The 14,737-nt window shown below is 37.9% G+C and overlaps 1 protein-coding gene across 1 annotated transcript in view; it reads right to left on the bottom strand.

The window, feature by feature from the left end:
- map2 (microtubule-associated protein 2) overlaps nucleotides 1-14,737 on the bottom strand; it is a 108,463-nt gene that overhangs the window by 8,609 nt on the left and 85,117 nt on the right. Inside the window, exons 15-19 of the mRNA XM_042494738.1 lie at nucleotides 13,928-13,989; nucleotides 12,426-12,557; nucleotides 12,087-12,228; nucleotides 10,640-10,696; nucleotides 9,267-9,574 (exon numbers count right to left, since the gene is read on the bottom strand). Of these exons, the coding sequence (XP_042350672.1) occupies nucleotides 9,267-9,574; nucleotides 10,640-10,696; nucleotides 12,087-12,228; nucleotides 12,426-12,557; nucleotides 13,928-13,989 (701 nt within the window). The remainder of the gene's footprint in view (nucleotides 1-9,266; nucleotides 9,575-10,639; nucleotides 10,697-12,086; nucleotides 12,229-12,425; nucleotides 12,558-13,927; nucleotides 13,990-14,737) is intronic.

Genomic DNA, 14,737 nt, shown 5'->3' with positions numbered 1-14,737 from the left:
TAATTGGCAAATATTTTGGTAAACATTTTTACCAAGTTTTCTGGGTGTCTTTTTCTAAATTGGGTACTTGGGCATCTATTTAAACAAATATTTGAGTCATTTTCTTTTCTTTCTTTTTTTTGAACAATTTTACATTTTTTGGGTGTTCCTTTTTTAAAAAAAAAAAAAAAAAAAGTATGTTGGCAGTTTTTTAATAAACATTTAAGTCATTTTTCTATGAGTATTTTTGAGTTCATTTGGGGTGTAATTTTTAAATAAACAGTTTTTAATTTTTGAGGTGTTTTTAAAAAATATTTTTTCAGAACAGGGTACTTTTACTTTTCATTCCTGAAGTACAAAATCCTGATTATACTTACTTACTTAAGTAACATTTTCAATGCAGGACTTTTACATTAACAGAGTGTTTTCAATGTGTGGTATTAGTACTTCTGAAGTAACGGAAAAAATACTTCCTCCTACCTTTATTTATGGCAAAGTGAACTAGACATATTTCTGACAAACTAGAAGTTGAAGTTTCAATTCTGAATAAGGAACAGGAAAAGAGTTTGTTGGTGGTTTAGCATGTTGAGCATGCATTCATTTCCCAATAAGCACATTATCTGCTGTTATTACCTTCCCTTGAGTGAGCCACATAGTGACACATTTTCTAATAAGTGAGCCCATCTGGTCTTAAGTAAGAGGATAAATACAGAGAATCAACCATTACTGACATTAAGCAGTCCACTCAACCAATAAAGGACTGCCATAGAGATTGCCCTCAGTTTAAGCTGATAAAAGCAGAGGTGGGTCCAAATCAGTGTCTTCCAAGTCACAAGTCAGTATCAAGTCTTTGCATTTAGGCTCCCTTCGATGGGAAGTCGAGCCACAGCTGTTAGATGAGGCTGGTGGCATATAAAGTGACTCTCTCAATGACATTTGAGCCTGGCAGACATTTGTCAGCATATGGTTTTGGTCATCTGGCTGTCTGTAACCATGAGGTCACTTCGGTGACAGACAGATGGGTTATTTAGGGTTTTATGACACAGTAATAAAATCAGAAATGGGCAGACCAGTTGCTGGTTTTTTTTTTTTTTTTTTGGGTGGTCATGTGAATGTCAGCAGGGTAACACTTAGCAGAACAACCTAACTATATCTCTTCTGACTCCTCACTTGTTTGAAACCCAGAATACTATTTTTTGCCCTCCAAGATGTGAGTTAGACTCGCTCCATTTAAATGCAACAGGCTGCAGAATTGTTTTATACATCAGTCCATCTTGCTGATCTTAATATGTAATCAATAAAATGTGATAATAATTTGTGATTAATAAAATGTGATATGTGTAACTGTCATGACTGTTTGACGTGTTTTGTACATCTAGTGTCAAAAGTCGAACTCTATGCTCAACCTGTTTGTGCATTTCTTGAACTAAACTTCTGACAGATGCACACTGAATTCAAATTTAAAGTAGGGCTGTCAGTATTAACGTGTTGATTGCAATGCGGTTAAGGTCCGTACAAAACTTTTTTTTTTTTAATCATGTTAATCGCTGGCTGATATTCCCGTCTTCAAGAGGCTGTACCGGGCTGAGTTTTAAAGCTAGAGTGATGGATACTGGTATCATATAAAACTAGAAGCTCTGAGGAATCCAGTGGTACCAACCATGTCATGCCAGCTTCTGGGTGCTAAATAAAGGTCCAAAGCTAAAATTTCGCAGTATAAAAACAGCATGGTCATTTTACAGCGGTCCCTTGATCTCTAACCTCAAGATATCTGAATGAAAATGGGTTCTATGGAAACCCATGAGTCTCCCGTTTATAGACATGTCCACTTTTATGCTAGTCCCATGCAGTTTTTTTTGCTGTAATTTGATTCCTCATCAAGACAGCCTGGTAAGAATTTCACAACCTCGTCAATATGAGCTTCCGTTTGAAAATAAAATTGTATGGTAATTGTTAGCTAAGCTAAGTGACTTTGGTTAAACACAAACAAAGTATTTATAATGAATTACATAAAAGGTTATAAGGTTCAGGGGTGACACTCAAACAGCGATGGAAAAAAGGAGTGCAAACTAAGGTACTATAATACTAGACCATCAAGCTAGTTATATATAGGTTTGCACACCACGACAAAAAGCAACTTGTTGCACATCACTTAATTGGACTTGGAGTAAAAAAAAAATCTATGATCGGAACAAACTGGATCAAAATTATCTTCACACTTTTCCTCCATCTAAGGATCGAGAGGAGGGAAAGCAACTCGTCACAAGAGAAGAGTACATACATTGCCTCCTCGAGGAGAGTGCTTCAGATTATCCTTGGAGCTGCATTTTGTCAGTGCATGACTGAAGTCCAGCTTCCTGTTTAAAATATGACTCTATGGAGAAACACAGAGACAGTTTGGGCCTCTTACTTTACACTGAAGATGGGAATGAATACTAATCACAACACCACTGGAAAGGGAGTCTACAGAGTGTACTGAGGTACAATGTATCACACAATGTTTCATGTGAATAAAAGCCTGATTTGAGTTTTGATAGAAATTTTAAAAGATGTCCTGAAAAGGAAAAAAACCCTTTACATTAGTTGGGGTACACTGTGTCTTTTAATGTTGTCCTGTTTACAATAAGAGTTTCTTCAAAGTCAAATTTTCTCACCAACTTTAGTGCCCCGTGAGTCAGTGAAACAGACAATCTGTCATTTAACTTATTATGATGTTCCCATCATGGTTAAGTTAATAAATGGGCCAGAAACTTGGTGTAGTCCTTTAACGATGACCTAGGTGGAAAACTACTGAGCCTGGAGTGTGGCACTCAAATAAATGTAAACTTTTTATTAGTTCAAATGTTATCATTCAGTTAAAAAAGGTATTTAATTTAAAAAAATATTTCAAGGCATTTGATACATTTTTAATTGCAATGATGCATTCACAAACTCAAAGTCTGAAAATATAAAAAAGTGACATACCTTTATATAACATTATTGACTTTACTAATGGGTTGGTCTATCATATTCCGTTTGACAATTTGTTTCCGGGCTTAACACTTTCTATTAAATGAGCGCTTTATTTAAAGTATTATGAAACAAAAGATAAAGCATCTTTAGTTCCTTTACTGTTACATATTTTCTAGTGACAGAATATTTGAGAAGTATACAGTTAGTATAAGAGGAACGTAAATAAAGTCTTTCCATTTAATTGGACCGCAAAATTGGGTGAGCTTACAGTTTGGAGCAATACAAAGGTACAATGAAGTCCACTACTGAGTGGACTCCACACACACAGGGAGTGATGATTGAATTAGACCTCAGCAACATTGTTTTGGAAATTTAAAAAAAAAAGGTTGTGCCCACTGATATCCAAACACACATCTCTTTCTGTCTCTCACCATACTGCTTTGTTAACTACTACACCCACAAACTGTGGAGAGCAGTGTTATATGATTGGTGTGACAAGCTAGTGGCCCGAAGTCTCATTTGATTGGATGAACTTTTGTGTGCGCCCCGAGTGCAGAATGAGTCATCAAGCACTTAAAATCATTTTACAGAAAGAGAAAAGAAAAAAATAATTAGATTTTTTCACATGTATTTGACATAACAGTTAAATGATCAACTAACACAGAGGCACAGGAACAAAACTAGGAAAATGTATTTTTCATTTTTCAAAATAGGGACTCTAAAGATCGACCCCTCTGAATTTAAAGATGTGGCACCTAAAAAAGTTTAACCTGCACATGACTCCTTCCTACAACAGCTGTCCAAATCGCTCCTGCTGCTTCTCTGCAGGTTGGACGTCATTAATAATTTAAAATTCAAATATCAATTAATTGTGTAAAAGAAAAAAGTTAACTGAATTATTAATTAGTAAATTAAATGATTTTACTTTGACTTTATTAATGCCTCATTAAAATGCAAATTGAATCAATCAAGAACAGTCTCTCAAATGTATTAACTGTATTAATTGATTAAAATTAAACACTGTAAAGGTTTTCAGTTATTTCAGTGGCACACTCTTATCCAGGCTCTATAAAACACATGGTGCCATAATGAACAGTGCTGAGGTGTACCAGCAGGTCTTGGGTCCAGGTCACACTGTGTCCCGTTGACAGGCACAGAGTAACGGAGATGAGGCGCAGCACTGACTTCCAGATCCAAGAGGCCCTGTGTTTGCCCTCTGTTGGCATATTTTGGTCCTTGTGCCTCTACGAGGGGAATCGTTAGACAGGTCAGTGCGGAGCAGAGGCCTGACATGGGCTAAGGGAGGCTCACTACGGCTGCTTGGAAATTAGAAAAAGCTGCTAAGAACCACTAAAGATCAGGAGAGGATTATATTGCTGTTATGTGATAACTGTTGTTTGCTTTTTATGGGTTGCTAAAATGTTGACGGTCCACTATGGCAGGAGAGGGTTCAAGCATCTTGTAACTAATAAAGGCCAATCAGCACCCACCAGAATACCAAGAACCTGAATTAAACATGAGTGCATCTCTTGGTTATGACATTGCGGAAATGGGATCTTACTGCATGAAGATAGCAGATAGATAGTTTAGGAATATTTCGGTCACAGGGGGGAAACGAGGCAGGCAAGTTGGTTGGGAAGAGGACCCTAGTAGAACTAGCTTATTTATTTCAAATTATTTATTTTTCATTGTATTTTAGATGCATAATCAGACATTTTTATGTTTGTATATATGTTGGGTATTGTATTGCAGGTATGTATTGAATATTATATATGATATATGTGTAGTGTACAATGCATGCATGTATGTTATATACAACATATGTATACATTATATATTATATATAATAATATACTAATATACAAAAGACAACCAGTCAATATAATTAAGATAAACATGTAAGTAATAAATTTGTATTTTAATAACGATTCATTTATAAGCAATGAACTTATATTTTTGATTAAATTGTATATTTAAAAAAAAGGATTCATATCATTGATAAGGATATTATATCAATAATGACTTTATATTTTTGTGTGACGAAGACAAAAGGTAATACACATATTAAGAAAAGTTTAGATAAATGAATGTAAGTATAGGTTTAGATCAATAAGGAAGCTGGTTAGTTATAAATCAGTGACTTATGGAGAAGGGGTAGGTTTTAATAAGTTTCTTCTTCTCACCTCCTTTTGAATATGAAAACAAAGTTATCAAATGTTAGACACTTCTTCTGCTTTATGCTTCAAATTGTCTCTAAATAATATTTATTCTGTCTGTATGATCATTTCTCTTACATGTTCGAAATAAGTTTCCACATTAAGTCAAATGTTCTGTGTGTGCAGAAAGTTAAGGATGACCTTCAGAGGTGGCTTTTTAATTCACATTTCACTACACACACTTTTTTGTTGTATTTCAATTTGTGATTTACAAATTACATTAAGTCATTATTTATCCCTCTCTGATGTGCTTTTGTTAAATCCACATATGAGACACAAATAGCAGCATTTAGTTTTGTCTAGTCACCTCTTTCTGAATCTCATAAAACATTCATACATATGCTTTAAAACACCTCAAGCCATCTTATGAATGGACTATAGAGTCATTGCCCTGAGACGCAGTGCAGTTTTAACTTTGTGTCAGACAGCTTGTGGCCAAAGAGAAGCAGGGCGAATCAGGACAATCGTTGTGCCCAGACAGTCACCCCTGTGTTTACACAAAAGCTGCCATCACTGTTTTGTGTCTGGCAGGAGACACCTACTGCCACCCAGGGGTGACACACACACATGCACTGTAGGACTGTGGGTAAAGACATTGATGTCTATACAGGGTTGGGATAACTGTGCAGAATTTCAGCTGAGGTTATGACATAAGAAGTCATTTCATAAGTTGCTTTGTGTATCTAATCAGGAGCTAACCTTCAACAAACATAGGGCCCAAATTCTCCCCGAAAGCATTGGCTAACCGTTTTCACACACGACTACATCTCACATGTCCTCTAATGTGGCACTTGCTGGTAAACCCTGGTCTTCCTATGCTGTCAAGGCAACCTCTCATGCATGCTCACTTTGCATCTTGTGACAACTTCTGGCTGCATGACACTCCAAAAAAACAAATCACCCACAGTAAAAGCAAAGAATAAAAGTTCCTTGAGGGGAGCCGTCACCCCCTCTACACTGTAAATCTGACTGGTAGAGTTTACTTTAAAAACATAGGAAACGGATTGTCTTGAAAAATTTCAGTAATTAGAACTATTTGTCTCAATCCATGTTTCCTTATCTTATCTTACCTAACTTACCTGGCTAATTGAGTTAAGTTGCCTTAACATTTAGTTGTATTTACTTAATTTTGTGAAGTGGTTGCAACTTACACATGACAAGATTAATTAAATCCATCTTTCTAAGTGTTGGCAACTTCAGTACACCAAGTTTACTGTGCTATACATCTTTACTCTAATGGTTGCAAACTATTTGTATTCTGTAACATGTTAACAAAATAGAAATCACAGATCTAACTTCATCTTTGGCTAATCCTCTTTGTGAGGATCAAGTTAAATAAGACTAACTTGATTTACTGAAGTTGCTAACACTTTGAAAGAACAAGGTAACTCCACTTGTCATTTTTAAGTGGTAGCAACTTCACAAAATTAAGTAAATACCGCTAAATTTTGAGGTAGCTTAACAATTCGGTACTAAGTTAACACATTTTATGATTAATAGCTATATTTACTTTCCTTTACCAAGGCAATCGGTTTCCAGTATTCTTTTAAGTTAGATCAAATTGTCAGATTTTACTGTGCACAGCCTGACGCTTTTTTTTTTTAAACTCTCAAGATACCTCCCTTCCAAAAGACATTGCATATGGACAATACTGCCAGCCTTAACATAGCACAGTCACTGATAAGGACCCAGCATGCATGCTTGCACTCATAAACACACATGCAAACATGCGCAGAAACTCCACTCAGGCCATTTTTCCTGCAGATGACAGGCAGGCGTTTGGAAAATGATCCCTCCCTATTTTGTGCTTGGCTGCACAGAGAACTTGCAAGTCATAAAGATGTCAGCCAAACGCTTAGACTCCTAATCAGGTCATCAGTGGAGGCTTGTAAGAGCTGATGGCTACAGACACACTGCTGTTTTCCTCACTATTCTTCCGGTTGCAGCGCTGACTTTGTGTTTCAGACTGGAACACCGTATTTGTCAGACTGTAGGGTATCAACTCCCAAACACCCTGCTACTGCAGATTCTGTGCAGCAAGAAAAAAACACGATTTGAAATGCAGATTTATGTAAGCTGAAGTGCTGTCCTCCCTTCACACAGCTGAGGGAAAAACTTAAGGGACGATTACCACTCACAGCTCCGACGCTCCGTGAGATGTCAAAGGCAGGTCACTTTCTGTTTATTGAAATTTGGGGCCGTAGAATTGTAAAATTTAGGGGTAAGTCACAAGTACATATCTGACTTCAAAGAGGTCTCATTATTACTTGAGATCTTGTCAACGTAAAAATAATGGTACAATCATTATAAAGAAAAAAAAAAGGAAATCTCCCCTTTAGCTTTAATCCTACGCATTATTGATCCAGGTATAGCAACACAGCAAGAGTGTTTATCTGAATGATGTTAAAACTGCAGTTTTTCTAGCATTGCAGGACAGATAAAGTCTATACCAACCTTGAAACAACAGAACCATGACATACTATATCTGCCTGGGGTTAACGTAATCTTAAACAACTGCTTACTTTTCATAGCCAGAGTAATATGGACAGCTCTCTACAATCCGTCTTGCCATTTGACAAATCTGAGTCTGATATTTAATCATCTTTTAGTCCTGCTTTGGTTCACAAGTTACTGCAACACACTTGGCTCTCTTAATTTCTACCCCAGCTCTAAATATGTGTGAACTGGAGCTGGGCTATAGGACAAATAAATTGGCAATAGGCAACTGGCTGAGTACATCGCTGGTTTTTTTTTTTATTTTTTGGGGGTTTTTTTTTTTTTTTTTTTTTTTTTAATTCTTTCATTTTATTTTACAAATTCAGTTGTCTCCCTTAGCAGAATGAGTGAGACATGCTGCTCAACAAGCAGAGAGAGACAGCAGGAAAACAGTGTAAAGTCAGCATATTTTACAGATTTTAAAATTAACTCTGTGAATTTAGGGTTTATTTTGACCTAACAAGACTTGGTGATTGCTGGAACATTGGAAACAAGATGGTTTTGGTTATTATATTTATTATTTTGAGGGTGTGCTTTAAGGGTGTACACAAACACAAACACAAACACAAACACACACACACACACACACACACACACACACACACACACCATCACCTGCATGAATATACTGGCAATCTTCAGTTGCTGGGTTGACAATGGCCAATTGAAAAATTTTTACATATCGCCCAACCCGAGTGTGAACTCAGTTATTATTCAGCTGCCTACAGTTTTATAACTGAGCACTTGTCTGAGTCAACTATAATGACTGGTGAATCCAAACAATAAACTTAAAGTGGCTTTCTAAGCCCTGGGGAAACAGTATTTTCTCTGTTGCGCCAGCATTTTATGCATACTGGGTTTTGAAAATAATGTGGAAAATTCAATTTTTTTACCTACTTACTCTCAGTTCTAATCAATGCAAATTCTGTTGAATAAATGGTTTGCAAAATTTAAATTTCATCTTTCACAACAAACCATTCTTTCGAAATTCATCGTCTTTTTGCACTGGTGAGTCAGCATGATTGAATGACTAAGAGGTTGCTAAGACACTAAAAAAAGACAATGAGTGTGGAGAGGTAGGAGAGAGGGGGCATGGGAGATACATATATCAAGGAAGAAGAAAAAGCTGGAAGATGTTAGACAAAAACACATTTTACAATACAATTCATACCAGGACATTAACCGCTGGACTTGGTGCAAACCAATGATAAATCGTTTACTAATTTTTCCTTACGTATAGGAGCATGACCATGTTGTTGCCTGACTCCATTTCTTGTTCTGGTACTTAACCCTTTGGGGATGCTTCAAGGTTCAAGGATAGGATCTAGGGTATAGTCTGGTAGGTAATCACAAAGTTTCTTTGTATGCAGATGATGTCTACATCTTATATAGACAGAAAGGGGACTGATATAGTTTTTTTCTCTTTGTTAAATGTACTAACAAAAAGGCTTCTTGACAACAATCATCTCTGAGATCAGAAGTAAAACAGAGACAGGTAGGGAAAACAAAAACACACAAAACCATTAGAAATAGGAGAGCAACAGTGAAGACATGAATGAAAGAGACAAGTAGTAAGACAGAAGCTACAGGTTTTTGGGGGAAAGTGAGGGAGAAGAGCATCACCTGTCCTCCTTTGGGCTGATACTTGATATTCTCTGTGGAGCCAATCTTGGACTTGATGTTCTTGAAGTCAGGCAGTGGCTGGTTGATGATGCGGAGCTGCTTGGGTGTAGTTGCAGGTGACTTGGGTGGGGTGCGGACCACGGCCACCTTCCTCTCCTGGGAAATCAGGCTAAGGGAGCGTGGGGTTCCAGGGGTTCTTGACGACGATGAGTAACTGGGAGGGGTTCCTGGGGTGATGGCTGTGGAGCCAGGGGTGCGGGGGGTAGAGTGGCCACTGCGAGCTGAACGGGACCTCACTGTTTCGGTAGCTGGTGGGGAGCAATATAAGGATGAAAGCGAAGAGGCGCCGTATTATAAATAACATACTTTTTTAACTGTCAGAAAGATATGTAGTGCAGCACTGCCATGGTCACTATATGTCTGTGGGGCTGAAAGCGGATAGGGTTGTTGGTTAGTTTGAAAGAGTCATTCATCATTAGATGCTGAGATTTAAGTTTTTAAAAGTAATTTTTCAGACCACCAGATATACAGTATTTCATTACACTAGGCAGGTTTCCATTAACTCTCGAATTGCGCAAATTGAAATTGCAAACATAAAATATGCCTAATGAAAAGAGGTCAAGTTTGAAAAACTCCTATTTGTCACAAAAAAAATGTTATGCTCGCATGAGGTGGTATTTCAGGCAATTCTAACAAGCCATGTTTTGCAAAACTGCAATGGAAACACTTTTTTCACTTTTATAAGTCACATGATGTTATGGCTATGTGCTTGTCGCTGGGAACTGGCTCCCTCTAACATGAAGCAGCAGGTGTTACAAGAGGTGTTATTGCATCAGATAATCCTTTAAAAGTTGAGTGGATCATCTGGAAGTTTTGAATCCACAATTTCTCTCTGAAATCGTGGACTATCACTTCCAAGAAACCCCTTATATGTGGCCACTCCCATGTAAGGGACTTTACAATATCGCTTGCATAACATGCCTATGCCGCCTTCGACTGGAAATAATAACAGCTAGTGCGGTGAAGACGATAGGAATAAACCTGCTGATGTTTTGAACATCCATCGCCAGTCTTTTTGGAATGTTATTGCGAGAGAGGAAGTCACATAACATTGTGAGAGAAAAGTTGCATAACATCACTCAGTGGAAATGCAGTCATCTCGCAATTGTGTTTCATCGACATTTCAAAAGTAATCTGTAATGGAAACCTGAAACAAAGACTTGGAATAGTCTAACAGGACAATTACAATATAGTCCTATTAAAATCTTGTATCCTTATACATGGGGTTACTGGTCAATTAAGTTAAATTTGTATTATTTAATATAATCAAATACAGGCACCATATTGACAGAATTATGAAGAATTCCATCTACCTGTCATGCTAGGGGCTCGTCCTGTCCTGTGCTCTGCCCTCATCTCTGGACGAAACGCTACAGGAGGCAAAAGAGGAAAAGATTTACATTTAGTACAGGGGGGGTGATGAGGGGAGAAGAAAAAGAAAAAAGGTAGCACAAGGCTTTCTGGATGTCCATTTCCAAATTCAACACCTGAATCTGTGCTGAAGGCAAGCTTTAAATAGAACATCTAAAACACGTAGACATACTGCTACTACTACTACTAGTAGATACCTACATACAATGATAAAAAAAAATACATAAAACTCCATGTGCCAGATGCTCAGAGTAGCCTGAGCAAACAAAACTATGTGTACGTGCAAAGACAGAAATGTGCATACGGATTGTTTTCATCAGATTTATAAAGCCACATATATGCCTAATTCTGTTTGATGGTTTCTGTTACTGTGGAGCTGGTTGCACATTCATGAGCCTCATTTCCACTACCGCAGTTAGCTATAAATGGATGAAGTAACGCCCTTAAATATCTGTTTGCATATCAACCCGCTCCACCACTCATTAGCCTTGTCAATTAGAAAAACACAAAGAAATTGCAATTTCACTGACAATCTCACATCGCCAAGGTTTTTCACCAGCACTACAACAGCTGTCATTGCACATGGCTGTGGCTTTTTTTTAGCGCCCGAACCACTAATTCATCACGCTTCTGCAATTCTTCAGCATGGCAAAATCTCAATCATCATTGTTAATAAAGTTCAGACTGATTCATTATTGAACTGACTTTACAAAGAGCTTCACAGTTACAGACAAAATAAACAATCATGAACAGGGAGACGATAGCTCTACGTTAATAAAAATGAATTATGTAATTCATCACAAATAAATTTTAATATTAAGTTCATTAATGTGCCTTTGATTTACAATATACAGAAGCCTCTCTTATCTACGATAACACAATGAGTAAACAAAGTTAGCTTTTTTTCAATTTCAATTCAATCTCTTTATCAAAACACCCACAGCTGTCTCAGCTAAAATGGCTTGTATGTCTGGTCTGAAGTAAGTGTGAGGTGCACACATTCTCACTGCAGATTCTTTCTTAATAAATACAAGTTTATGTGTGAGAAAAGGCATACGCGTGGTTTTGTGTGAGTACACACTGTTCATATATTTGACGACAGGAATGTGTTAGCTTTTCAGAAAGCTAGATAAATGAAACCCACTGAATTACAGAAGCTTTATGAGCAGAAAATAGCAAGCAAACAGGGCAAGGTTAATAATCTCTTTGGTCAAATTCAAAAACTCAATAATCAGTTATCAGCATTGGTTCAGTATTTACTCTCATATTGGTAGAATCAATTTGTTGTGTCTCATACTGAAGGCTGATAGAGCTTGATATTGGTTAATCAAATACCGACTAAAAGCTGGTACTTTGTGAATTAAGTTGATTAGAGGGGCTGCAGCCTACATGTGGGTCTGCGAGGAGCCGTGGAACCGGAGCTGGTGATGGAAGTGGAGCTCTCTTCATGGTCATGGTATGGGCGGCGACTCAGAATGGGGGCGTGCCGCGGCACAGAGGACCTCTTTTCAGGGCTCCATGACCCACCGTCCTGTTGGGAAACAAACATCAGAGACAAGTAGTAGCTCTTTAGGCCAGTGAGACTGTGGTTTATTTTAATACAAGGTGAAACAAGTTTAGGTTGACTACACTGAAAAACAAGTCATATTTATATAAACTATAATACAAATGTTTTGATGTTCTTTGGGGAACTCCTGCAGCTACAGTGCTGCTCCACCATTTACCTACCTTGGCTTTGAGTCTCTGTAATACTGGAGAGCCTTGAGGCTCTGCTGAGGACGGGCGAGGTCTATCTAATGAGGCAGCCACTCTGGACATGGAGGTGGGGATCTTTGTTAGTGGTAAACGATGGGCATGGCACTGAGATGGTACAACGATGAGGCCCGGTGGATGAGTAGCATGGCACCAAAATACAGGACACAGGGTGACAAAAGAGTGTTGAAAATAACAGTGCTTTAACGTGCATTACCATAGCACAAGATGTCATGCATCCTTTGTAGGATGAGATATTAGCATCAGATCTTGTGGATATAACATTTAATGATCACAGCAGCCACTCATGCAGGTTCACTGTGAGCATGTCAGTAAATAAAGTTTAAATTGATGACATCAAATATTATGTAAGTGTTATATGTAAGGATATTGTTCACCATGCATGTTACACTGCTAGACTGCATGGCAACAGATGTACTAGAAGGATGTAAATAGGACGTGAAAATCAAAAGTGAAGAAAAATGTGGGCTCAGAGTGACAGAACACACTTACAGTATACTGTGATGACATGACATTTAAGAAATGCAGAAACGGTGTTATTTTAGACACAACAACTGTCATTACCATGGCGGAGGAGTAAAATGGAGTCACGACCACAGCCGCTGGAGAAATGTCACAGGGTGATTCGACACCCACTCAGTAAAAAAGAAATAAATAAAATTCTCTAAATGGATCTGCCTCATCTACTTGTGCAAAAACCCATTAAACACTGCAACAATAGAAAACATTTTTCAAAAAACAAAAGCAAGCAACATAAATATTTTTTCACAAAATGCAAAAAGAAAATGAACAGTGGTGTTTATACGGAAATTAAATGCACTGTTATTCATGCAGGGATTAGGGCTCAGATAGACAGAGGGGAGAAAGCGCTGCCTTAAACGGTATGTAATGTGTTTATCTGAAAAGATGATTAGGTTGCTCGGGAAGTCACAAGAGAAAATATGTAACAGCTTTTAAATAAGTCTTAATTCTTATGATAATTATTCTGCCTAATTAATGTGGTGTTTGTTGTTTCAATGTCTGTGCTAAAGATGCACGAGGCAACTTGTGTATTAGTTTCATATTAGTAGCAAGAGGTAAAGATTCAAAATCTGTTTTGTTTTTTTATGCATTAATTGAATACTGTAATACAGTGTCTGTAAACTGTGCACAGCATGCTCATGTTTACAAACCACTTGCTCTAAAACTTTAGATCAAAGGAGAACAAAAAGACGGACGAGTGATCTAATGCTGGAGAGTCCAGGTTGCAGGAGACGTGGAATCAGTTATTGTTCAGGAGAAAGTTGTGGTTTCTTGCCTCAGTGGCAGTTTGTCCTGATTGACGTTCATCTGACTGCTCTGCTGCAACCCTACTTGGTGATTCAGGCTGTGTGCCAGTAAAGCTTCGTTATGGTATTTCTCTGAGTGGTTTTGGAGCCAGAGGTCATGCCATTGTTGGGTTGATGGAGTGTACTCACGGATGCTCTGTCGCGAGACTGTCTGGCAACAGTGAGAGGCTGACGACTGTCTGGTAGCGCCTCTGAGAGAGAGGGACAGAAACAGAATTACAGTAATATTAGAGCACAAAGACAGAAAATGTGTAATGACCTTCACACGCTGAGGGGGGAGAAGTGAGAACTTTTTAAACGTCCTACTTTGAAGGATTATCATCACAATTGTATCTCTGTGAGCATAATTAATTCTAGGAAGAAGTCAAATCAAAAACACAACATTGTATTCCCAAACCTGGCATGGCGAGCTATATGACAAATCGAATGATCTGTGGGAGCGGGTTGCTGCCCTCTTGAGAGCTCTGTTCTGCAAAGATTTGGCAAGATATCACACAGAATGGGGGATTTTACATTACGTAAGGCAACCCTGGAAAATAATCTAATTGGGGCAATGCAGCAGTATACTGAGCTTTCATCATCAGTGACACAGAATTCTGTCCGTCAGGGGAAAATGAAGTGCAAACTGCCTCTGGGACGGACTCTTTATAGTATCACGTCCATAATACAAAACCATGGATTACTAGTTGCCTGGCAACCATAGGATGAAAAGAGTCTGAGTGGGTACGTAATTCTTAAAAAGACCAGCGAGGATGGGAACAGAGAACTTGCACATTATTATCAGACAACTTTTAAACTATATGGAAATTACATATATCATTAGTATATTAATGTGGAAAAGCTTCAGACAACCAACAGCTCACCAAGAACACACAACCTGATGGCTGGAAACAGTTACATCAAGAGAGGATGCATTTAAAGAGTAGCTTAACACCAGCT

This window comes from Plectropomus leopardus, chromosome 10 (assembly GCF_008729295.1).
Source record: "Plectropomus leopardus isolate mb chromosome 10, YSFRI_Pleo_2.0, whole genome shotgun sequence".
NCBI lineage: Eukaryota > Metazoa > Chordata > Actinopteri > Perciformes > Serranidae > Plectropomus > Plectropomus leopardus.
Note: the sequence above shows the minus strand (reverse complement) of the source record. Positions and strands in the feature narration are given on the sequence as shown.